Source organism: Halichoeres trimaculatus, unplaced genomic scaffold, assembly GCF_033239565.1.
Source record: "Halichoeres trimaculatus isolate MK-OKI-2021-1 unplaced genomic scaffold, fHalTri1.1 fHalTri1_scaffold_17, whole genome shotgun sequence".
NCBI lineage: Eukaryota > Metazoa > Chordata > Actinopteri > Labriformes > Labridae > Halichoeres > Halichoeres trimaculatus.
Genome location: NW_027437195.1, coordinates 7,416,602 through 7,439,904, shown reverse-complemented (window position 1 = coordinate 7,439,904; position 23,303 = coordinate 7,416,602). Strand labels below are relative to the sequence as shown.

Genomic DNA, 23,303 nt, shown 5'->3' with positions numbered 1-23,303 from the left:
GTATTCCACAGCAGCTTCAGAGCAAGAAAACCATGAATAAAAAAATGTACTAACCACAGGGTGAAAAACTATTTGCATTTTGACAACTTATAATTGCAAAACCAATATTTTAATTATATTAACACTCAAATGAATATGAGTCATGAAATACTTTAAAAAGGTTGATTTACGTGCAACAGTTCAAGGCAAAAAAGCATAAAACAAGTCTAACAATCTAACTGTATGCAGGAAAAATTAATAATAAATTAAAAGTGTTAAATGTTATTAAAGATAACAGCAAACCAATGATGCTGATGAACAAGAGGGAAGTGTACATATCCCATTTCAGGATGCTTTGAATCAAAAACAAAGAAAAAAATCAACATATATTTCTTTTGTAGAGTATTCATCAACCTAAATGTCATCCACAATCAATACCATCCATTGTTAGTGTTGTGGGAAATTTATGTTCATCTGTTTTCCGTAGAGAATTTCCTGTGGTTCGAGTCCTGGGGACAGAAACATTTGGCATGTAGTCTGGGTTTGCTATTTTTCATCCGGATTGCATTCCGCAGAGTCTTTGCAGCAGAGTAAACATATGCACCAACAACAAATAAGACAACAAGAATGAAAAAAGGCACTTCGGTTTTCTCAAACAACAAATTTGTTCTTGGTGGTTGAACCGCTCTTGGTGGCCGTGTCTGTGTGAGATTGGTAGCCAATGGTCATCTTCGGGGGGAGCCCCAAGCGCTCCTTGTAAACTCGCCTATTGAAAGGACAACAACAATGTAAGAGGATGTAAAGAATGTCTCCACATATATGTGGATGAATGTAAACATTTAGAAAACCCGCCTCACCCTATGTGCGTCACAGCTTCCCGGTTCTCAAAGTCTGATGTCCAGACAGCTATTTTATCTCCTTTTGTGCGGATGTTGACCACTGCGCCGCAAACATCATCACTGTAGTCGTCAAACGCTTCTCCAACTAAGCACAGGAGCTGTTAAAGGAATGGAAAAGAAAAACATTTGGGGTTTTTTCTTAAAATGACTTGCAATATTTTATTAAAAAAAATAGAGAAATCTTCTCTGCAAATATAACCTCTTTGGAAAAGTTCTCAGGAGTCTGAGCTTTGAATAAAAAAAATACTGAACAGCATTTATTTGTGTCATTATAACCAGACTATAAACTTTCCAGGGTTACTTGCGCTTGCTTTCAATCAAAGGTGTGACTCAGTTTTGAGCTGCTTAGTGTTGCCAATGTTTGTCAGAGGTAGTATTATAAAACAGATTTTATTAACCAATGACAGATCCCAACCTCCTGAATCCCTTTTCTAATTTTATGACGCAGGACATGAAAAGAAGCAGAAGTCCTGTACCAGAGCTACAGATTATCTTCAGGAGAAACAACTTTTCCTTTGACTGTCTGTATTCATTGAATGTATCATTTCCTGCTTCAGATATGCTGACGATGAAGTGTAAGTGACAGTCACAAAAGAGAGCAGTCAAACAACTGCAGTGAATTCACTTTGATAATAAAGTCAGAGCTGTTTTCTATAGTCAGTGTTTTTTTAAAGCAAATCCAAACACTTTGAAGACTGCAGACTTCACAAACAGGTAGTTGGTTTTCAGATGCTCTTATTTCAAAGTCTAATGTGGGCGCCCTTCCATCTAAACATAAAATTACATGCATTTTTTTTTTTTTAATTTTCCGTAAGTATTGTAAAACAGATCAATTCATTTTCAGCACAGCTTTTCCAAACATCCTGGTTTTACTTTGGATGCCTATGGTGTAGGGGTGTACCAATCTAGTTTTCTGGCCAGTCAACAATCACCAATCTTTAAAAAGCCTTACTTGCAGATACTGATTTTTTTTTTACTGGTTTTCAGTTTTTATTTTTTATAATTGACAGCATATACCTTCAATTTTCTAATCTAATTTCATTGAAAATCATTGAACAATACCTGTGAAAAAAGGAAATCTTTATGTTTTACAACCAATTAATTGTCCTGAGTTTTAGGTCTCAGAGCAAAAAGCAACAATGGCTGGCTGTTAGACCTTCCCGGAGATACATAAGGTCATTTTCATATGTAAGGATGGGCCAATCACCCATTCCCCAAACTTGGGGGAATCGGCACAGATCAATCGGCATGTCTACTACAATGTTTTACTTTGCACATAGAAACCAAATTATTTCACAACAAAAACAAAAGAAACTACCAGGGTCAAAATTATTAGCCTCTCTGATTTTTTTCTTAACTGTGTCTCCTTTATGCTGGATATTAGCATGCAGTCGTATGGGTTCACTCTTGTTTTCTGGAGGTAGCTCTTCACCAGGAGCTCCGTATGTTCTGGGTTGCTGTCTTGTCCCAGTTTTGCTGCTGACTGTTTGAGGTTTTCTCTCAGAAACTTCACATTTCCTTCTTTCTACATGATTCCACCAACTTGACGAGATTCCCAGTTCCAGATGCACTGAAGCGTCCCCACAGCATGATCCTCTCAGCACCATGTTTGGCTGTGGGCAGTGTTGTGGGTGAACGATTGAGTGCGCTCATATTTTCATAAACGGTGAACTGGACCGCTCAGTTTATAAGTCATGAACGGGAATGTGAGTGTAATTCACTCCTGGGGGGAGTGAACGGCCACTCACACCGCAAGAGGCGCCTGAAGGTGCTGAGCAAGCATGCAGCGAGCGTTGTGTTTTACAGCAACGGAAGTCGGATCTACAGCGGCACTCTTGGTGCATTCAGCAGGGCTAATCCTTCTGACAGTTCACAGCTAGCAGCAGCAGTGCATGTGAGACCAGCAGCAGCTTTGGTCCAGCTTTCAGTGCTAAAACTGTTCTTTTTGTTAGCTTAATATCTGTCTGTGGTGCTACAATAGCATACAGGGATTCATTTATTTTGGGAATTGGCTTGAGGAATTGGGTTTAAACTCTGATGGCTCCACTAAAAAGAGAAATTGTAGAGAAAAACTGAACGTGAACTAGTTCATTTTTTGGAAAATAGTTTAAGTTGAAAATGTTCAAAAATTGACTAAAACTATGAACTACTTCATTTTAACTGGTGTGAACTGAACTTTGAGCTACCTCACATTTTGCGTGAGCTGTCACAAAACTGCCAGCAGGGACAGTATTCTTTGGGTTATACCTATCTCCCTTCTTTCTCCAAACATAAAGTCTAGAGCTGAAACGATTCCTCGAATGATTCGAGGTACTCGATTACAAAAATTACTCGAGTAATTTTCTCCACCTCGAGGAATCGTTTAATTTTAAAAAAGATCAAAAAGTGGTATTTCAAATAGAGCTGAGGCCATATTAAGAGAGTCTTCAGACCCCTCAAGCTACCTCTTATACAAAATAGCAACTAGCAACAAATCTAGCTTCTTCTCTGGAGTTTGGAGACTAATGGGTCATTCTAAGAAACAGGTGCCATCTGGGTCCGCAACATTTGATGAGATGTACAAGGCACAAAAAATGTGTCAAAGTGTGTTTACAGATTTTGGAGCTACCAAAGCAAGTGCTCTTATTGACATGCTGTATCAGAAAATTCTATTTCTTAAAGAGAAAAAAATTCATTTGAAAAATAACTGCTCTTTAACTAAACAAAAATGTATTTTATCCGATTACTCGATTAATCGATGGGATTTTCAGTAGAATACTAAAATATTCTATAGCTGCAGCCCTAATAAAGTCTCTGTGTCCAAAGAGCTCTAGTTTGGTCTCATCTGACCATAGAAACTTCCAGTACGCTTTATCTTTCTACAGATTGTCTTTAGCATCCTTCACTCTGCTGGCTTAAAGGTGTCTCTTTCTCTTCTGTAGATGTGGAGTTTTTCTTGGCCTGCATCCTCCCCAGCAGTCCATTTCTGTGACATCAGGGCTCTAGAGACTGTCTTCTTTTACACTCTGACTCGGCTTAGCCATTAACTTGTGTTTTAGTTGTTGTTCTAGGGTCTCTAGACACATCTCTCACTAGTTTTCATTCCTTTTGAAATCTTTGCCTTCCTACCTCTGCTGAGTTGCTCTCTTTGAATTTCTTGATGATACGTCTCACTCCACTTCTTGACAGCTAGAAACCCTAACTCTACTTTTTGATATCCTTCTCCTGCTTTGTGAACATCAACATTTCTCTTTCTCAAATGCCTAATGAGGTTTTTATCCTGAGCATTAAGTGTAGGACAACCCTCAGTTTGAACTGGATTGATTGAATGATTACAAGCTGCGAGCATGTGACTACAACACAACAGTGGTTTGTGCTTTGGCTCAATAAAGAGGTCAGTTCTTAGAGTGACCAATGATCTGACCCTGGTAGTTTTAGGTTTTTGTGAAATGATTTTGTTTCTGTGTGCAAAGTGAAATAATGTAAACACCCAAAATAAAACTAGAATGTTTGGGTAAGCTGTGTTTTAAATTCATTGATCTGTTTAACGGCACTTGTGACATTTTTGATTTAAAAAAATCCTTGGAGGGCTAATCAATTTGATCCTAATTGTATGTGTATTGTATTGTACATGTTTGAGAGCTGGTGAACAAAGACATCCAATCAGCCAATCTCAAGACAGCAACTCAATAAATTCAGTTAAGTTGACGTGGTCAAGATTTAAGTGACTTTCACCATGGCATGGTTGTTGGTGCCAGACGGGTTGGTCTGAGTGTTTCAGACACTGCTGATCTACTGGGATTTTAACCAATAACCATCTCTAGGGCTTATACTATTGTGTCAACTGGGAGAAAAAAAGTCTAAGCCAGAAAGAATTAAGGCAGTTCTGACAGAAAAAGGGGTTCAACCTGGTACAAACAAGCTGTGGCTGGTAATTGTATATTTAAATGATTGAATGTTTTACATTTAATGTGATATTGTGTTACTGCAAATGTTAAAAACAATAGAAAATACTTTGTAGTGCACATGGCTTTTAAAAAACAACGTATTAAAGACTCATATCAGCAGTTTCACATGATGATAAAGATCATTTGAAATAATGACAGAGTCAAAAAACTTCTTTTAGCTGTTAGTAGGTAGCATGTGAACTGCTTTGGGTAGACACTAATGAAATAAGTAACAGCATCACCTCTTTCAGTGACAGTATTTAACAGATCAAAGAGCACAGAGGTCAAACCTACAGTTTCCAGCCAGAATCGGTCCAGGTCTAATCTTCTCTGCTGCTTGTTGAGTGTGATCAGCCAGCGGCCGCCACGCTTGTTTCTTTCGTCCTCCCACATGGGTTCAATGCCATCCTGAAGCAATGGTTGAAATTGTCAATACACATTCTAAACTGTGGCAGCAAAACTTAAAAAAATAAAAAAAACCTTTTAGTTGTGAAGTTTCAGCACGATTTAACATCACCCTAAAGAGATGTGTCTTTTCTAACTTTGCAACGATAACAGCAGAAAAGCTTTTGATCTGGTTAAAGAGTTTGAAGCTGAAACACTAAAAAGGTATCAGGAACTCAGGCTGTGCCTTTTGATGGTTGAAAACTGGGTAAACATTTTACTCTCAAGTTGTATTTCTGCTCTTCTACACAAAGCAAGTTATATATAACTTAACAGGATGTGTCATAAAGTTATAGAGGGAATAAACTAACACCCTTTCAATCAATGCAAAAGTAGCAGTCATGAACATGTTATATGAGCTGCAAATACAGGAACTGATTTTGTTTTGCTTTTCTGAGGCACTTTTATATTCAAAATGAGAATGAATGAATTTAAATTCAGTTCAAAACACTGCCAAAAGATAGCTGTTCCTTCGCCAAGCATGGATGACATCAACCGCCATATGTGAGGGCTACAGATTGGGTTCAGTCCTCAGTGACATGAAGCAGTTTAACATGAGACAAATAACATTGGTTTTCCTGGTCATGTTGATAAATTCACAATAGGAAATGTGGACATTCAAAGGTCATTTTTAAACATAGCTGACTAAACTTTAGTTGGTATCTGAACGCCTCTTTCTTTTCAGATTTAAATGAATGATGGTTTAAGCATACCTTAAATAGGGAGTAATCACAGCCTGACATGAGGTTGCTTGACAACTGGATATGGTTGTAGAGACTGAAATAAAAAATAATAATTATTAGAAATCATGACACACCAGTGTGTCAGCTTCAGTTACACCATTAAAGTACAAAAATACAACCGAAACTCAAAACATTTATTGCTCTTACGCCCAGAAATCTTCAACTGTGTCAAATTTAGAGATGAGTCGCAGGTTGGCCTGCCATGTTTTGCTCTTATCGTTTTTGAAGAACCACAGGGACCATCTGTTGGGTTAAAAACAGAACAGGGAATTAGCTCAAGTGTAACAAGCTCCTGATAAAACACAAGATAAACAGAGGTAGTTACGAGCAACAGAGGTTTGATACAAGTGAGCAATGTATGGATGCAGATGCTTAAATATGGATTTTTTTTTGTTGTTGCATTAACTAAGGTTTTCCCTTCTGTCTAAAATTTTTGCTTGTGTTGTAACTCGCTTTGGACAAAAGCATCTGCTAAATGAAACTGTAGAGTTGTAGAATTGGATTTTAGCCACACAGAAGGACATCATATAATTTTTTTCTCATTTCACCAAAAGCTATTCACTTCCAAATAAAGACACAATGTTAAAAGTTTAAAGTTTTGTCTTATTTCCTCATAATTTTCCCTTTCCAGGCCTGAGTGAGGGGTTTTTGTTGCTATAGTTGGATTTTAAAGCTGAAACAAGGAAGCACAGGAAAAAGGAGAAATAAGTAATAGGGCAAAGTAACTGTGGTGGATTTATTTCAACACAGTGACTTAAAACAACCCTCCACTGACAAACACACTCCTTTTAAAACATGTTTCTTTGTAATATCTTAATATACAGGGGTGCTCTGCAATTCTGACCAGCTGACAGTTAGTGACTGACTTAAACAGCTGTCTGACTGGCTGCTGAAACAGGTGATGTTCCTTATTTTCTAAAACTAGCTCATGCAGACCTCCAGTAACAAGCAGTTAGCACGAGCATAATGCTGAGATGGGCAAGTTAGCAGTGCTGCAATTTTCCTCTGCAGGACTTCTACTCTATTGTTATCTGCCTCAGCCTTAACAGACCTGATGCTCACACTCCCTAACACCCTGCACAGACCCTCCCAAGTCAAGAGGCACGATTGATGATTGTAGAATAACTTAAAACTAAACCACTAAATACCATGTTAATCCACGTTTTAAGTGCCATTTTTATCCAAACTTGTAGAAAAAAATATACTTATTTTAAACCACATTGCTGGGCACTGCAAATATTTCTACATTTGACTTTCATCTTTATGTTCCAAACCTTACTGCTGAATGGTAAACAGCATTCAAGTGTTTAAGGTCAAACTTTTCCCTGAGCTCAACAGTATTTTGTTTGGCTTTTAATATTTGACCCTTGAGGAGACAAATATCCTTGTGGAAATTCAATATACATAAAATATTCAATTGTTTCATATTTGTATTCAGCACAGAAGGGAGCTGGACCGGATCTGTGTGTGGACTAAAAGAAAACACTGAAGCACTCGAGACAGGTCGCCAGGCCATCACAGACAGTCACAGACACACTGTGGGGAAATAAAATCTTCAAACCATCAGACTTTATGGTCTGTGAGAGAAAAATCCACTCTAGTGCTCAAAGACAAAGAAAAAGACAGGCAGAGCTGGAACCATGAGTAACTGTGCAGATCACAGCTCATCATCTGTGGAAACACTGACATGAACAATCATTTCATCTTACAGTTCAAAACATGGTAAATATGTTAAACACCTCGTGTAATTTTAGAATTATTGACGTGTGATACATCTGTCATCAATTTTTTTCTGGCTCTACAAAGGATCCCTTTTTTAAAGTAATGACTTCATCTCAAGTGCAAACACGTTGACAGCTGGAGTAACACATATCTTTTACTTTAATGAGTTTTCTTTTTTTCTTTCATGTTCATGCCTTTACTGTGTGCCATGCACAAGCAGCTTGGCTAATTGTTCAGCTTCCTCCAGCTGAACAAAGCACTCATTGTTCTGTTGAACAGTATTCTCTTTCTCTACTATCTGTGCCATCATTTTAAAAAGTGAAGGAAGGGTCATTCAGTTTGGTACTTTGCTACGGATCAGACAACTGCATTACAAGCAGTGTTGGCAGTAACACATTTCAAGTAAAAAAGTTACAGGAACAAGTTACAGTAACATTACTTTTACTAGTAAAGAGTTGCGTATCGAATTTAGGGCTGCAGCTATCGAGTATTTTAGTATTCGAGTATTCGATTAATTAATCGAGTAATCGGATAAAACAGATGTTTGTTTAGTTAAAGAGCAGTTATTTTACAAAGCTCCAAAATTTGTAAACACACTTTGACACATTTTTTGTGCCTTGTACATCTCATCAAATGTTGCGGACCCAAATGGCACCCGTTTCGTAGAATGACCCATTAGTCTCCAAACTCCAGAGAAGAAGCTAGATTTGTTGCTAGTTGCTATTTTGTATAAGAGGTAGCTTGAGGGGTAAGAAAACTCTCTTAATATGGCCTCAGCTCTATTTGAAATACCACTCTTTGATCTTTTTTAAAATTAAACGATTCCTCGAGAAGAAGAAAATGACTCGAGTATTTATGTAATCGAGTACCTTGAATCATTCGAGGAATCGTTTCAGCTCTAATCGAATTACTCTTTAAATTCCAGTTAACTCACACACACAAAAAAAAATCATTACTTCCAATTAACCTGTTAATGATTAAAATACAACAATTTGCAGATCAATTTCATCGCACCAGCAGCTAAGTAGATGGCTTAATGGTTGCCAGGTATGCAGTTCTGAAGAATTGGACATCTTTTTGGGCACTGTCATGGGTAGCTTTTTTGGCAGATAAGCTTATTTAGGAACCATGGCTACCTAGAATTGAGGAGCAGTACAAGTTTACCTTCAGCGGCAGGAAATATACCCACCACTTCAGTTTTTTTAAGAGGAAAGATGACAGCAACAGTAGCCACATTTACATGAGGAGTTTTTCGTCTTTCCGAATTGAATCTTTCTGAACGACTTTTCCGAAAACAATAGTATACATGGAAAGGACTATTCCAATCTCTGGTCTACACGCGACGCTATAATCAAACAGAGTACTCAATGGGGCATGCGTGGAAAAACGTAAACATCATGTGATTTATCGAAGACGGAGGACAACAGTTTTTTTATCACGCAATACTCCATATTGCGAGTGTCCGTCCAGTCTTGAAATAATGTTCAGTTCTTCAAAGTTTGGACATTTTTAGAATAAAGGAACGTCTCTAGTTGCGTCTTATGTCATATCTGAGCATGCGCTGAAAGAACACACCCTGACAACTTTCCTTCTGAGTGGATACATGATACCTCAATCAGTTTGGGGAAAGGAATATTCCACCCCTGTGAAACCGATTAAATGTCCATTCGGATTGGCACTTTTCTTTCGGAATGAGGTGTATACAAAGGTTAAATTCTTTCCGTTTGAGCAAATAAACCGAATGCAAGCGGAATATTTGGGTCCATGTATACGTGGCTATTGTTGTCAAATGTAAACTGTGTCCTGCCACTGGGTCTCTTTCAGCTTTGATCAGCTTGGACCAGATTTCCCATTGTGTCTCCAGGTGAGCATGCAGTATATATTAATTTATGTATATTTATTGTATTTTAAATCTGTATTTTTTAACAACATCACCAATACATTACAATTACCAGTATTATATGTAAATCTACAATTCTTCAAGTTCTAGTTGGACACATAATGTTTGCAGATAAATACTAACATCAAAACAACAAAAGAAACCAATAACTGTTATTTAAAGGCCGTGATAACAAATAATCTTGTCCTTAATCAAGCTGCTGGGACCACCATCAATGACATCTCTCCCCTCAGAGTCCTACCTGTTCTGCAGAGGGTGTTTGATGTACGCCTCAGGGCTTACAATCTCCTGTCCAGACTCCTCGGCTCCATCTTCATCAGTCTGGGTTGGACTTGGGTTGCTATTCTGAAGGGAGTCATTTAATGTGAAATGTGAGCTTCTTTTTTTGCTACCCAACACATCACATTTTGTAGAGTAAATTGATGTTGACATAATAACAATCTTTTGACAATAATAAGATATCTGTCACAACATCATTAGCATCTCTTAAGTAGTGTTTCCATAATAAATCAGTCATGAACCAGACAGCAGTGATCTCTGGAAATTAGTAGCAGTAAATCAACTTTCCAAACAGTGAGAAAATACAGCATCATTATTATATCGTAAACGAAAATTATACAATTTTCTCAATAAATTGGATTAATACATAATAATATGTAGCTAACTGGTAAAATGTGATCAAGACCGGAAACATTTTATTAAGACGTGAGACTTGAGCAGAGTTAGTTCACTTGTTGTTCCTACATCTACTGTTTGCTAGGAGCGTCACTATAGCGTCTATACTTACACCTGGAGCTGCATGACGCTTGTTAATGAACGACAACCTACTTCTGGCTATTAATAAATCTTTAATCATAATTAAAGAATTTTTTTCATAAAAACGAATGCTCTCTTTAATTCTCTTAAGTTTTTGCTGAAGAAGAGAGGACTTTCAAAGTCGACTGTCTAGCTTTCTTGGAGTCTTGTTTAAGCATGACTTAAACATTAACTTCGTTAGTCCATGTTATCGTGAAGGTCGGACAGCACTGTTCACAGCGGGCAGATAAAACTCCAAAGGTGTTATTTAATCAGTACAAAATTAACACGACGAATTAAGAGCTCGTTTAAAACGTTCAAATTTGTTGAAATAAGCGCCATCAACGTCTTGAGATTTGCTAGGTTGAACCAATTACTCTCGCCATAAAACTTGGTGTGGCTCTCATCTGAAAGGTGAATGGCACGTCGGTTAGCTATAACGTCAGCCTTAAAGTTGGGAGCACTCACGAGCATTCCTTTTTTACGCCTAGGTCGTGGCACAGAAGAGAAACTTGAAACTGGTCAAGACAGCGCATGTGGTTGTAACAACTACCAATTTCCTTGAATTGAAAATCATAAAAAGTTGTACACAAACTTCCCATACGATCTAGCCTTCTATGTTTATAGATAATAGCCTGACGATTGTTTTGATATGTTCTTCAGAGAAAGTGCTCACCGGTTCGGCAGTCGCCATCTTACAAATCTGTGTTTGGAAAGTTAATGTTGATTGGACGGAACTGTCCAACGTGACGCTTCCGCTTCGGACATGCGCTGTGTGCTTCCGCTGGCTGGCTGCTTCTCTGCGACTCCACCCCTCCTGACCTGGAGACGAAGGCATGGCGAGCACCGAGGCTAGAAGGGAGTGCGAGACTGAAGGCTGCAGCAAGGACGCTAAACTTCAGTGTCCCACATGTATCAAGCTTGGTATTCAAGGCTCATATTTCTGTTCTCAGGTACTGTTGCTTCTTAGTCATGTCAAGTTTAAAAGTCGTCTCTTGTCACACACAAGGGCCCGGTGTTTCATCACGAGGCTGCTAACTGTCAAGCTAGGTGGACATGTGTGGGTGCTTGGTATCTCGTTAAAACGTTGATGATTTTGAAGAACTTTAGCCCTCTGGTTTTATAAGTATCCACAGATTGATGGGGATGCACGATGCATTTGGTGATAATAACAGACACTCTCTATGACACGGCCCCGAGAAAACGATAGGCTCACGTTAGCAGGCTGTCTGCAGGTTTGCTTAAGTTAAAAATACAGCGTCCGTAGTCTGTCAAAAAGTCTTTGTATGAAGTTATTTCGCTGCAGTTGTTTGCCTGCACTTCAAACAGTAAAATGTGTTTGGTGAACAGATTTCCAGAAGTGATTGTTACTGATTCTCTAAGTCCTGTTGGAAAATAGAGATTATGCTGATGTCTTGTTCACTATTTGCACCCTATTCCTACTTGTTGAAACCCCAATATGACCAATATAAGATCAAATTCAACTTAACCCTATATTTGTTAAATGCCCAGCTCAGGAGCTCATAGAGTCAGAATTTCAGATTTATGAAACTTTAATTTTGTTGATAGAAGGAAAACCATGTTGGACGAGGTCCTGATCAAGAACCACCGTACTTATACATGTCATAACTGCAGGTGATTATCCAAGAGGGTCCACTGACTTTAGATAAACAGGTTTATTTTTATTTGTGAAAATGTAAAAAAAAAAAAAAAAGACCAGAACACAGTTTATCAAGTCTTTATCTTGCATAGCTACACTTCAGCTATTTTAGGCAAGTGAGTATCACTTTCTTAGATATCTGCAATAGAGTAAAGTTTCACCAATTCTGAAAGTTTGTAAAACTACAGGGGCTCTGGATCAAGACCTTGCCCAATGTGGTCTAAGGAAAAAAAATAAGTCTCATTTTTGCATTTATCAAAAGAGACAGTTTGAAAACCTAAAACTTTATTTTTGTTCAGTAAATGTGCTAAGTGATGCATCATACATTGTTTAGACTTTTATTTTGATCTTATTCGAATGTTTATAACTGAGACCTGGCTTTATATCATTGTCCGTCTCAATTAACAGTTTGTGTTTGTGTCTTTAATACAGGAATGTTTCAAAGGAAGCTGGGTCTCTCACAAGCTGCTCCACAAAAAAGCAAGTATGTATGCTTGATCATTATCTCACACCTGGTACTTTTATGCCTGTGAGGAAGTTTTTTGAAAATGTTTTCAAGTTAGATTTTGAGTCCTTTAAAATAGTTCTAGCTTGGGACACTCTGTTTCTAAACTTATACAGAATGCTTAATTCTAGCTAATTTGTGCATGTCAGATAATATATAATACCTCTTTAAGCATGGTTTAGTCTTCTGCATTGACACAATGCCATAGTGGTTTTTGCTGATGTGAGAATTCAATCTGCATTTTAGTGTCTGTGTCAGTGTGCATTTCTTCACCCAACAGCTAGTTGGCAGTGGGATTTCTGGCAGTCGTTAGTCTCACAACGATTGCTATCCTTGTCTGCACAGGAAGCCAACCAACTCAGAGCAAACTATCAGTATATTGTGGTTGAATTGGAGCTGATAAATGTGAAGCCGCTTTTAAGTACTCTGCAGTTAATACAAAGAGGAAAAGAGATGAGATTTTTGAGCAGATGTCGTGACCAAATGACTGAAAGTGATTGACTCATTAAAGTTAAGAGACAAAATACAGAGAATAATATTGACTGAGCAGGGCTAGGGGTATGTTTTTTGTTTGTATATATAGAGAGAGATAGATATGTGTGTTTTAATTATATATTTGGGTGTTTTTAGTATTATTATATAATGAATAAAATAATTTTAGACATCATCAAAGAGATGGAATGTGGGGAGGGTAGAATGGGGAAAGAAAAGTACTAAATGACTCAGGCTGGAATTGAGACCATCGACCCCTGGGATTTAGACTTAAGGCCACATGCATATGCAGATGTGATATTTGGATCTGTGGAACATGCCACAGCATAGATCTAACATGGGAGTAAAAACCAGGCTTTATTTTTAATCAGCACAGTAGTTATAATCAGATATGTTTCAGAGGCTGTGTTATTTTTTTTTTTTTTAGAGGAGGATAAAAACCAGAATGACTCTAAGAACTGTGTGGAAAAGGACATTAACACAGACCCATGGCCAGGCTACCGCTACACAGGAAAACTACGCCCTCACTACCCACTGGTAAGATTTTGCATGCATGCAACTCCACTATGATCCCTGCTGACAATCTGCTTCAATACTCTGTATCAGAAACTGATAGGTGATGTCACAGAGACGACAAACCATATATTATACAGTCTGTGTGCCCAATCCAACCCCAACCACACACCCATCCCTAAAAACCTGACCAAGAGAGGAAGACAGGAACACAACAAGGAATGAGTGATGTATCAGGTTTTTACAATTAATGGATATATTTAAAAAAAGACGTGAGGGAGAACCATGGTATTGATTATGTAACAATAGTTATTTTACATTAAAACAACATAAAAAGGCTTCTTTAAAACCAAAACTAAAAATTGCCTCTTCTCCTTCCTCCCACTTTACAACAAAGCCAAATGACAACATGGTGCCAGATGAGGATGGGATAAAAGATGCAGGTGCTGGTTGAAAAATACTAGCTTTGTTATTTGGAGGTGGCTTAGGTTTAGAAGTTCAAAAGAGCAGCCAAAAGAAAAAAAAGGCATGTAGAATCAGCGGCTCTTTCATGTTGTACGACAGAGCTATGAAGTTTGTGTAAAAGTACATGCTTTACCATAGAACATGAAGTATTCGCAGCCTTATCACAGAAAAATATCTACATTACCATCATGTTGTTATTTGTAAAGAATGAGGTTTGGCATTACTTTCCTATTCTACACAAGTCCTTCCCTAAAAGGTATCGTTTGGGTTCAGTTGATTCCCAAAACCCTTAAATCTGCTTCCATCAGAATTTTACAAAGTGTCTCAGTTTATTTAACATAACTAAAACAGGAAATTTAAAAAAAGAAACATTTTATGACATAAAATCAGTGAGATCATATCCTGTTCTTTCCCCTCATGTAGACTCCCATGAGGCCTGTACCTGGTGACATCCAAAGACCTGACTACTCTGATCATCCCAGAGGTAACTATTGAACTCACTGTAAAATGTGGTATATAGGATGAGTGTTGATCCTTTGGTTGCACTAGTGCAACCAACATACCTGTTTGAAATACAGAGGAAGGTTTTCTAACATGTTACAGTTCCAAAAAGTTAGCAACCACTTTGCTGTGCGAAGCATGCTGGGTTCATGTGAAGGTGGGCCAGGCGAGCAGGTCCACTTTGTAACGTCTTTTTCCCTCCCTCTTTACCTCATTAAATTATAACCATGCAAGCATGTGTTAGGATAAAACTGTGTTGTGGATAAACCTTACATAATGCTGTCTTTATTAAAAAATGACCCCTCTAGTGACCAATGAAGGGAGGTAGCGTGAGTCTTTTGATTTGTCTGTACCACCCAACTATTAATGCCATAATGTTGCCAAAACTAAAAGCAAATGCTGTATAAATTTAACTAATAAAGCCATTTACACAGCTTGACCATAACAAAGGAAGGCCTGTTATAAATGATATGATGAAAACATTGGCAGTAACCCACTAAGCTAGGTGATTGGAATCAGAGCGTTTAGTGAGAGACTAAACAGAACATGTATCCCGCTAATCACCGGACAGAGGGATGCATAAATTCATCTTTTCTCTATTGTTAAGCCTATGTTTTGAAACTTAAAGTCAGATGTGTTTTCAAACATTTTTCTGGCTTTGTACTTCAAAAATATGGGTTAAAATATACTCAGAGTTCATTTCACTGACCCTGTAAGATAATTATTCATGTATTCTTTTATTTATTTTTGGATCAACCAATCACAGCTTCAGAGATGTCTTACTGAGCTTTTGAACTCAATGCTCCAAAGAGAAAAACATCAGTCCCTTCCTTCAGTTTGCTCTGAGCGTGCTCCTATACACAATACCTCCTTGCTTGAACTTTTCTAACTCAGATCAGTGTTTCAGAGTATTTTGTTTGAAAACACAATCCACCCCGGTGATGAGCTATAGCTGCTGAGGGCAAACCGTTAACCGTCCTTTGGCTTAGTGAACATTGCCCATTCACAGGTACGGTATGGTTACAAGAAAGAACAGTCGAGGTTACGACTTTGGTGTGGACAAAGCCGCCATGAGTGGGTAGACAGTGCTGACACACAATGAACCCAGAAGAGAAGAACAGATCTAATTACATGTGAAAAACAAATGTAAAGATTATTCCCTGTTCACTTGATTGTGTACAAACTTTTACAATTATTTACTTATTTTTTGTGTATTCAATGTGAATAAATTGAAACTATCACATTATATCAGTTCAGGTTTTCATAGATTATGAACAGCTTCAAATAAAATGTATATGAAAAAATAAAGAAAAGAACTTAAATTAATTTGCTCTGTTTTAAAGTTCAGCATTTTTTGTTATGCCATCATTTAGATTTACTGCAGGGAGGTGAACTCTGTCATTTTGGGTGCACTATGATCAGTGAGCTTCATAGTGCTAACGTTCCCACACCTTTAATTGTTACCTGGTTTATTTGTGTCTATATCTCTGGGCAAGTTACTCAATGTGCAACCATGGCAACCCCTACATCCCTGTCATCTGACTGCATAGATCCATGCTCAGGTAGTCATGGTTACAGTCTCCTTTTATTCTCCAGTGTTGCATCTCAGGCCCCCAGGCATAAACGTTACAGGCTAATATATTTTTAAGATAGAGCATCATTCTTTTTACTGTAGTAGAGTCCTGAGCCTTTTCAGCATCACATATGAAATACTGATGACCAAGCCTACAAATCACAAGGGGACAGGGTGCTGAAATATTTTAACGTACATGCTGTCATTCTTTTACACTTCCTTACACCCAGGCAGATGTATCAGAGCAGTTGTTAGTGATGTTGATATTTTTGCTCACATTGTTGTTTCTGCTGGTCTCAGGGAGGACTGTCTTTGACGTCTACACGATCCTGACCAAAGTCTGTGTTGCTAGGCAACTGTCTGTGTTCATTCAGCAGTCATCTCCGTGTGATGATAAATAATTTATTGGCAAATTGTTGATGACTCAGTGTGTTGGCCTACATGTATTTAAACACTATATTACTTCACTGGTTCACTCCAAGAATAATGCTCTGCTCGTAATAAACCCTAAGTGTGTTTTGTAACCAGACTAAACACAACTCCACCTTTGCCTCTGGTCTTCACATAACACTAACAGGCCTCCCATGTTTCTCTGAATCAATAGTCCAAGTGGCACCAGAGTCAGCCTTTGCTGAGATGCTGATTCTTTGAATCATTCTACACAGGAGCAGCTAGCATCCCAAAATAACACCACTGCAAGACCTTTCTGTGTTATTTTGTTTGAAAGAAACTTGAGCTTTAAATCAAAGACTGCTGTAACAAAAACTTTGAGCTATTAGAATGTTCAATTCTTCTAGTGATATTAACAAATGCATAAACAGACTTGATGGCTTAGATACAATTGTTTCTTTTGTTTCATAGCTGAGCCAAGGCATAGAAACTGTGAATACTTATCCTGATTTAAAGCAGGCTTATCCATGCAGTCCTCTCCTCTCATGGTTTGGGTTGAATGAAATACACTGTGTGGGTTGCGTCATCACAGAAGACAAAAAAAGAAAATCAATAAAACCGGTAGATGCAGCAGCCTTTCCCACTTTTCCACTGCTGAGTCCAAAATTAGATGTCTGGTTAATCTTTTGATAGCCTGTACTGAAAGAAAAAAATGGCAAATACATAAGTCACTACTTTTAGCTCAGCAGTTTTAACTCAGGGTTACTGTGAATAAATGGAGAACAAAGACCTGAAATATATTAAATATATATATATATATACATACATATTTTTAGTTTAGTTTAGTTTAGTTTACATATTCTCTGAAGCTTTTAGTGCATGACTGAAACTTTTAACCCAAAGACTGTTATGAGCGAGATGTTTGGCAAGCGTGTGTTTACAGGAAGTAGAACCTCTTCTTGTTGGAGAAGACCCCAATGTGAAGCAGAGGGCTCTTGTCCCTGTCAGGTTTTCTACCTCCTATAACCACCTGCTGACCGTTATACGGCTTATAACCAGGCTGCTTACTGAAGATGTAAATGTGTTGGCATATTATTGATTTATTTAAATGTTTTGAAAAAATAATCCATCTGAGTCCATGATGGTCAGCATTCCATGGCAGTGACCTCTTATCTGCTTGTTGAGGTTGTTTTAACATCAGTCAGTCCTCATTAAGCTTTCCGTATCCATGTGAAAATAAATACAACTGCTGAATTAGCATGCTAAAACTGATAAGAAGTGGATAAATCCATCAGAGAAGGTGCAACTTGAAAAGAATAGACGACTGCTCTATAGGTTCTCTCTGTAGTTTTTTTTCTATGTGTGAATGATGGTAATTGTCTGTTCTTGTATCCTTCACTTAGGGATATCTGAGTCCGAGCAGTTTCTGAAGGGAACATCACAAATCAAGATCCTTTCTCCAGAGGACATCGAAGGAATGAGAGTAGTCAGCAAGGTAACTGTTTTCCAGTTGTTACTGCTGTGGTGTTGCAATAGTTTAACAAAAGTTAAATACATGTTGGTTTGATTTTTGTTATTTACAGTTAGCACGAGAAGTCCTGGACATTGCGGCGATGATGGTGAAGCCAGGTGTCACGACGGAAGAAATCGATCACGCTGTGCATTTGGTACGTATCTACGCCAGGGGTTGGCAAATGGCAACCTGGGTTCTGAGTTCAGACCCAGACGCTATCACATACTGACCTGAACCTATCTTCACTAAATAATGAGGGCATTTTGAATTTGACAAGACACTTCTTCTGACACAGCTTTTAAAACGTTAATGGTTTTGGATTTTGCATTTGAGTTAAGCCATCCCACGCAACACCTTTCAGCCAATGAAGTCCCTGCATACCAGGCTTTAAATATTGCCGCTCTGCAAGCAGACGAAAGTTTAGAAGCGAGGGACAGATGACATGAAGATAGAAAGAGAAATAAAGTGATACAGAGATTGAAGACAGAGAGTCAAGTGAGCCGGAGTTATAGAGAGAATAACATCCACACATGGCGCAGTCTGAGAAAAGAAAAGTGATTCATGTTCATTTTTCCCTCTGGGAGCACAGGACCACTGTCTGATGCTCAGAGACCGTGCAGTTATTAAAAGTCTAGTTTTTATTTTTTTACTCTTATTTCTTAACACAGCCCTTCTTTTACTTAATAATAAAATAATACGTTGTTTAATCTATCTGTTGTTAATGTTTGTTTACTTGAGTGTTAATTGTCAACAAATATATCAAATATATGTGTATATATAAGTGCTTAACAACTTTATTGGACCACCAGTCACAAAAATGAGGAAACCAGCAGCATGAAGTACAATAGTTCCTCCCTAAGTTCCTAACAAATTCATGTTTTTCCCAAAAATTTGAGCCAGCGCACAGGAATTCTCTGAGAAGTCAGAAATTAATAAAGAATAACAAACCATTAAAACTGTTTTTTTTTTATACACACATTCTACATACATTTATATATGTATGTGTGTATGAAAACATACTCACACACCTTATGAGGTTCTGGACCTTTGAGTCAGCACATTTTCTTTGACTGGACCTTTTTAAAATTTGAGTTGCCTTCCCCTGATCCACACAATTGGGAACAAGTTATAAAGACTGGTGTGATTTTGTAGTGTCGTGAAGAAAGTAGCTGTCAGTTTGACACAGAGAGAAAAATGCACTTAATATACTCCTTAGAATTTAGATATTTTAGCCCAAGACCCACCATACACTTTGCAATGAATAAATATGCTTTCTGTAATGATTTATTATTAACTTTATTGTTATAAATTATTATTATATTATTATTCATTTTTTACTTATTAATGATCCTGAATTTCCCTTTTTCCTGAATTTCCCTTTGGGATAAATAAAGTATTTTTCATTTCATTCATTTCTAACTAAAAGCAATTAAATGTGTTGCACACAAAGTTAGTTTTTGTGAGGCCAGTCTGTGTTTCATTGTATAAGTACTTTTATCTCTGTATTTACTTTCATTTTCATCACACAACCTTAATTGACTACTCAAAGAATAAAAGTGTGATTATTAAAATTCCACTAACTGTATTTACAAACAAGGTAGCCACTTGATAAGAGGGTCACTGCTTTATCTATAATATCTATGATCTTTTCAGGCTTGTTCAGCAAGGAAATGCTACCCTTCACCCCTCAACTACTACAATTTCCCCAAATCCTGCTGCACATCTGTCAACGAAGTCATCTGCCATGGCATCCCAGACAGAAGAGAGCTACAAGAAGGGGATATCCTTAATGGTAAGCTGATCTGACTACATGTTACACGATTAGTGGGATGTTTTTTCCCTTCAAAAAGAAATGGAGTTATAGTTTCAGGTTCATTTCAACTTTAAATAGTCTTTCATATAGAATGTCCTTCAAACTACAAGTTTTAGCCCCAAAAGTCTTCAGTGTACGTCAGATGTCAAACCAGGTCTTGGACTTGAATAGTTAAGACGTAGGAAAAAGCTCAGTGCAAGAGTGGAGGAAAGAAGTTTCCTTCCAGCATCCTCAAATGGTATCAGCAGGAGTTTGGTCAATTTTAGCCTCTTTATGAATATTTCTGCTAAGTCGATGTTTTCCATCCAGCGCTCCCCTCAGAGCGTCTGATAGAGTACTTGCCAACAACTCAACTTGCGCTGCATGGTCCCGACAAGACAAATTGTTTCATTAGCCTTTAACAGCAGGGACTTCTGAGAGAGGGTCCCCCCTCCTCTGTATTTATCTGCAAGTTGGAAAAGTCCAGTTTGTATGAAACAGTTCTTGTTTTATTGGCAGCATAAAAACTCACCTCTTGTTTGGCCTTGCAGTTGGTTGATGTTGAAAATGTTAACAGAATTCCACGTATCTTAGTTCTTAACTCGATTGATTCACTTCTAAATGTTATATTGGCTGTTATACTCGAGAGTAGTATGTAAAGCAAGGGCTCTGACACTGTTATCTTCTTACTGTTTGAAGTTGACATCACTGTATACCACAATGGTTTCCATGGTGACCTCAATGAAACCTTCTTCGTTGGTGAAGTGGATGAAGAAGCAAAGAAACTGGTTCAGACAACATATGAATGCCTTATGCAAGCCATTGACTCTGGTAAGTGCTCCTTAAGTTTTCTTTCTTTTATTTTTTCATGAGCTGGTGACGTTAGCACACAGAATACTGCACTGCCAGGGAGATGATAGCTGTACATCTTCTCTGCTTTGTTTAGACTTTGAGACTATTTTTCATAATTTGGCTGAAATCTGTGCTTAATGAAACTTTATATAAAATATATTTCTAGTGCTTTAGGTGCTCAGATATATAGATTAATATCCATGTATACATTTTCATGTCTTTATTGTTTGGAAAAAAGTTTTTCCCGTACCACATCTCTCTTAAATAAACACAGTGTGCCAATATCTGCTCTGGCAAAGATCGAAAAAAAACTTTTTGTCAAACTGTTTTATGTCTCAGTGAAAAATGCCAGAAACTTGCTGTCAGCACTACTTTGAAGTCACAGAAACAAATATCAGCCTCAAACTTCTGGGACACATCAAACTGTAAAGTTTTGAAAGTTTTGCTCAGCATTCGTATGCTTACCTCTTTGCTTTATCATCTCTTTTTTTTTCTTACAGTGAAGCCTGGAATTAGATACAGAGAGTTAGGTAACATCATCCAGAAGCATGCTCAGGCTAACGGCTTCTCCGTGGTGAGGAGCTACTGCGGCCACGGCATCCACAAGCTTTTCCACACTGCTCCTAATGTGCCACATTATGCCAGTGAGTTGGTGCCGCCTTTCCACCGTACATGTGTCAGATGTCTTAAAGTCTTTGTGTGGCCTCATTTGAGATTATCATTGGTTTTCTAGAAAACAAAGCGGTTGGAGTTATGAAGCCTGGTCATGTGTTCACCATTGAGCCCATGATATGTGAAGGTGAGTGAAACCACCTGTGTGAATGTGATAAACAGGATGAATATTGATATAGTATTAGGTTCGGGTTCAGGTTCAGGTTACTTTATTTGTACCCGTAGGTAGATTTGTTTATGTTGTTATGTTTAGGTTGTAACTGGAGATGGCGACCTAGTGAGGTACTTTTATAGGTAGCAGTAGAGTAGGTGATTTTCCATGTTTGAGTTAAACACAGCATTGTAGGTTTACATCTTGAGAATAAATGTGTTAAATTGAAAAACTTTGAGATTTTATTATTACACATATTAATATTTATTACCACACAAACAAACACAAAAGTACTGATCCCTAGTTGTAACTATTCTACAAGTCAAGGTGGACAAGATTGGGTCAAAACACCTCAGAGATACCAACCATTCAACAGAAGATTGAAGATTTTTCTGTTGAGTTTTCAATGGATTTCTGAGGTTTCAGAGCTGCTAATGGCTTTTTGGAATGTGCATCTTTTTTTTTTCTTTTTAAGAAGGACCTCTTTCTGTTGTCAGTTTGTTGATCTGTATCAAAGCAGAAAAAAAATCAGGAAATATTTTGGTTGACTGCTTCATGATGTGTTAGAGGGAAGCACTTGGACAAAAATAGGTCACTCGGATCCTGAACCCTGAGTGAAATAGTACCAGACTGGTTTTTTATGATCGACCCTTCTTTCTTTGGGTTGTAGGCGGCTGGCAAGACGAGACTTGGCCTGACGGCTGGACAGCAGTGACCAGAGACGGGAAACGTTCAGCTCAGTTTGAACACACCCTGCTGGTGACGGAAACTGGCTGCGAGATCCTCACCCGCCGCCTGGAGGACAATGGCCGTGCTCATTTTCTCAGCCAAATGTAGGCTGGAGCTGCACCAATGACTGGACTCTCCAGACACAGACAACCCAGCACCTCTGGGTCTCACACGCACACACACACACACTCACACACATACACACAAATCAAGAGGCACCACTCCCAGAGCTCAGTCTAACAGTGGCTCTTATTGTTTTTGAATTAAATATTGGTTCCTCAAAAGTGGAAGTACTTGAATGGTCTGGAAAAAAAAACATTGGTCACTTTTTTAGTGACAGCTGTATCCTCCGAAGGAAAAATGAAAGTATTTATTAGATTTTGGTTTGCTTGTGGTTGAGCTTGAAATCAGGTCTATCTTGACCTTTAGATGATGTCATCCAGCGTTTTTACCAACTGGCTAGTTGTCGTCTGTGTAGTGCGAATGGAGCTCAGGGCAAATCCAGCTAGTGTTCCATGCTTTGCTTCTTTTCTCTCTGCCTCTGCTAACCTCATCAGACTACATCTAAATTCCTAAGTGATGGACTGAAAAGAGCAAGCAATACTGAAGAACGAGGAGGCGTTCCAAGAAACTGGGTCAGCAAGTCTCAGAACCATGACACCAGGAGCTCAAAAAGTTAGGTATGATGAGGAGGAGAAGAGAAAAGCAGCCAATTAATGGGGTCATTTGATATTTTTGGATTGAACTTCAAAGAAAAGTTACTGAAAAGATCAATATCACTCCCATATCTCTCCTTTTTAAAATGTAGCTTTATGCATTGGACGGTTAGCTTAGCTAGCATGACTCAGTACAGAGTTTGGGGAATCTTTGTAGCAGCCAAAAGCCACTAGTTAAATCATAGTGTGTCAGTTATTTGTCCAGTGAAAGTTTGCAGCAGTAGTTCTTATAATGAGCCCTACCATGAGATTTGAGATATTTAACAAATTCTAAAACGGTTAAAAATGAAAGAAAACAAGATGAGGCTGGATTAAACATGCAGGATGAGATTCCAGAGAGTAACGGTACTTTGGTTTTGCTACTTTTAGAC

The 23,303-nt window shown here is 38.1% G+C and overlaps 2 protein-coding genes across 3 annotated transcripts; one reads left to right on the top strand and one right to left on the bottom strand.

The window, feature by feature from the left end:
* Nucleotides 1–138: 138 nt before the first annotated feature.
* eif4eb (eukaryotic translation initiation factor 4eb) lies at nucleotides 139–11,246 on the bottom strand. Of its 2 annotated transcripts, none has more exons than XM_074691944.1 (7): nucleotides 11,085–11,246; nucleotides 9,855–9,958; nucleotides 6,139–6,234; nucleotides 5,962–6,025; nucleotides 5,099–5,212; nucleotides 837–976; nucleotides 139–745 (listed from the first exon to the last, which is right to left on the bottom strand). In XM_074691944.1, exons 1-7 carry the CDS (start codon nucleotides 11,244–11,246, stop codon nucleotides 631–633), a joined length of 795 nt encoding a protein of 264 aa, XP_074548045.1. In that variant the 3' UTR covers nucleotides 139–630. The 2 variants fall into 2 exon arrangements, with proteins under 2 accessions (XP_074548045.1, XP_074548046.1); XM_074691945.1 differs by lacking the exon at nucleotides 11,085–11,246 and adding an exon at nucleotides 10,877–11,078 and having other exon boundaries at nucleotides 145–745.
* metap1 (methionyl aminopeptidase 1) lies at nucleotides 11,195–23,068 on the top strand. Its single transcript, XM_074691943.1, has 11 exons — nucleotides 11,195–11,361; nucleotides 12,501–12,552; nucleotides 13,493–13,602; nucleotides 14,467–14,527; nucleotides 17,911–18,002; nucleotides 18,091–18,174; nucleotides 19,674–19,812; nucleotides 20,512–20,643; nucleotides 21,165–21,308; nucleotides 21,398–21,463; nucleotides 22,158–23,068. Exons 1-11 carry the CDS (start codon nucleotides 11,245–11,247, stop codon nucleotides 22,322–22,324), a joined length of 1,164 nt encoding a protein of 387 aa, XP_074548044.1. The 5' UTR covers nucleotides 11,195–11,244; the 3' UTR covers nucleotides 22,325–23,068.
* The last annotated feature ends 235 nt before the right edge of the window (nucleotides 23,069–23,303 follow it).

Coding starts and splice junctions, on each gene's coding strand:
- metap1 (XM_074691943.1), top strand. CDS start 11,245: ATGGCGAGCACCGAGGCTAGAAGGGAGTGCGAGACTGAAGGCTGCAGC. Junction 13,603..14,466: donor TACGCCCTCACTACCCACTG/GTAAGATTTTGC, acceptor CCCCTCATGTAG/ACTCCCATGAGGCCTGTACC. Junction 18,003..18,090: donor GAATGAGAGTAGTCAGCAAG/GTAACTGTTTTC, acceptor TGTTATTTACAG/TTAGCACGAGAAGTCCTGGA.
- eif4eb (XM_074691944.1), bottom strand. CDS start 11,246: ATGCCTTCGTCTCCAGGTCAGGAGGGGTGGAGTCGCAGAGAAGCAGCC. Junction 6,026..6,138: donor ACAGTTGAAGATTTCTGGGC/GTAAGAGCAATA, acceptor TTTTTATTTCAG/TCTCTACAACCATATCCAGT. Junction 977..5,098: donor ACCGATTCTGGCTGGAAACT/GTAGGTTTGACC, acceptor TTCCTTTAACAG/CTCCTGTGCTTAGTTGGAGA.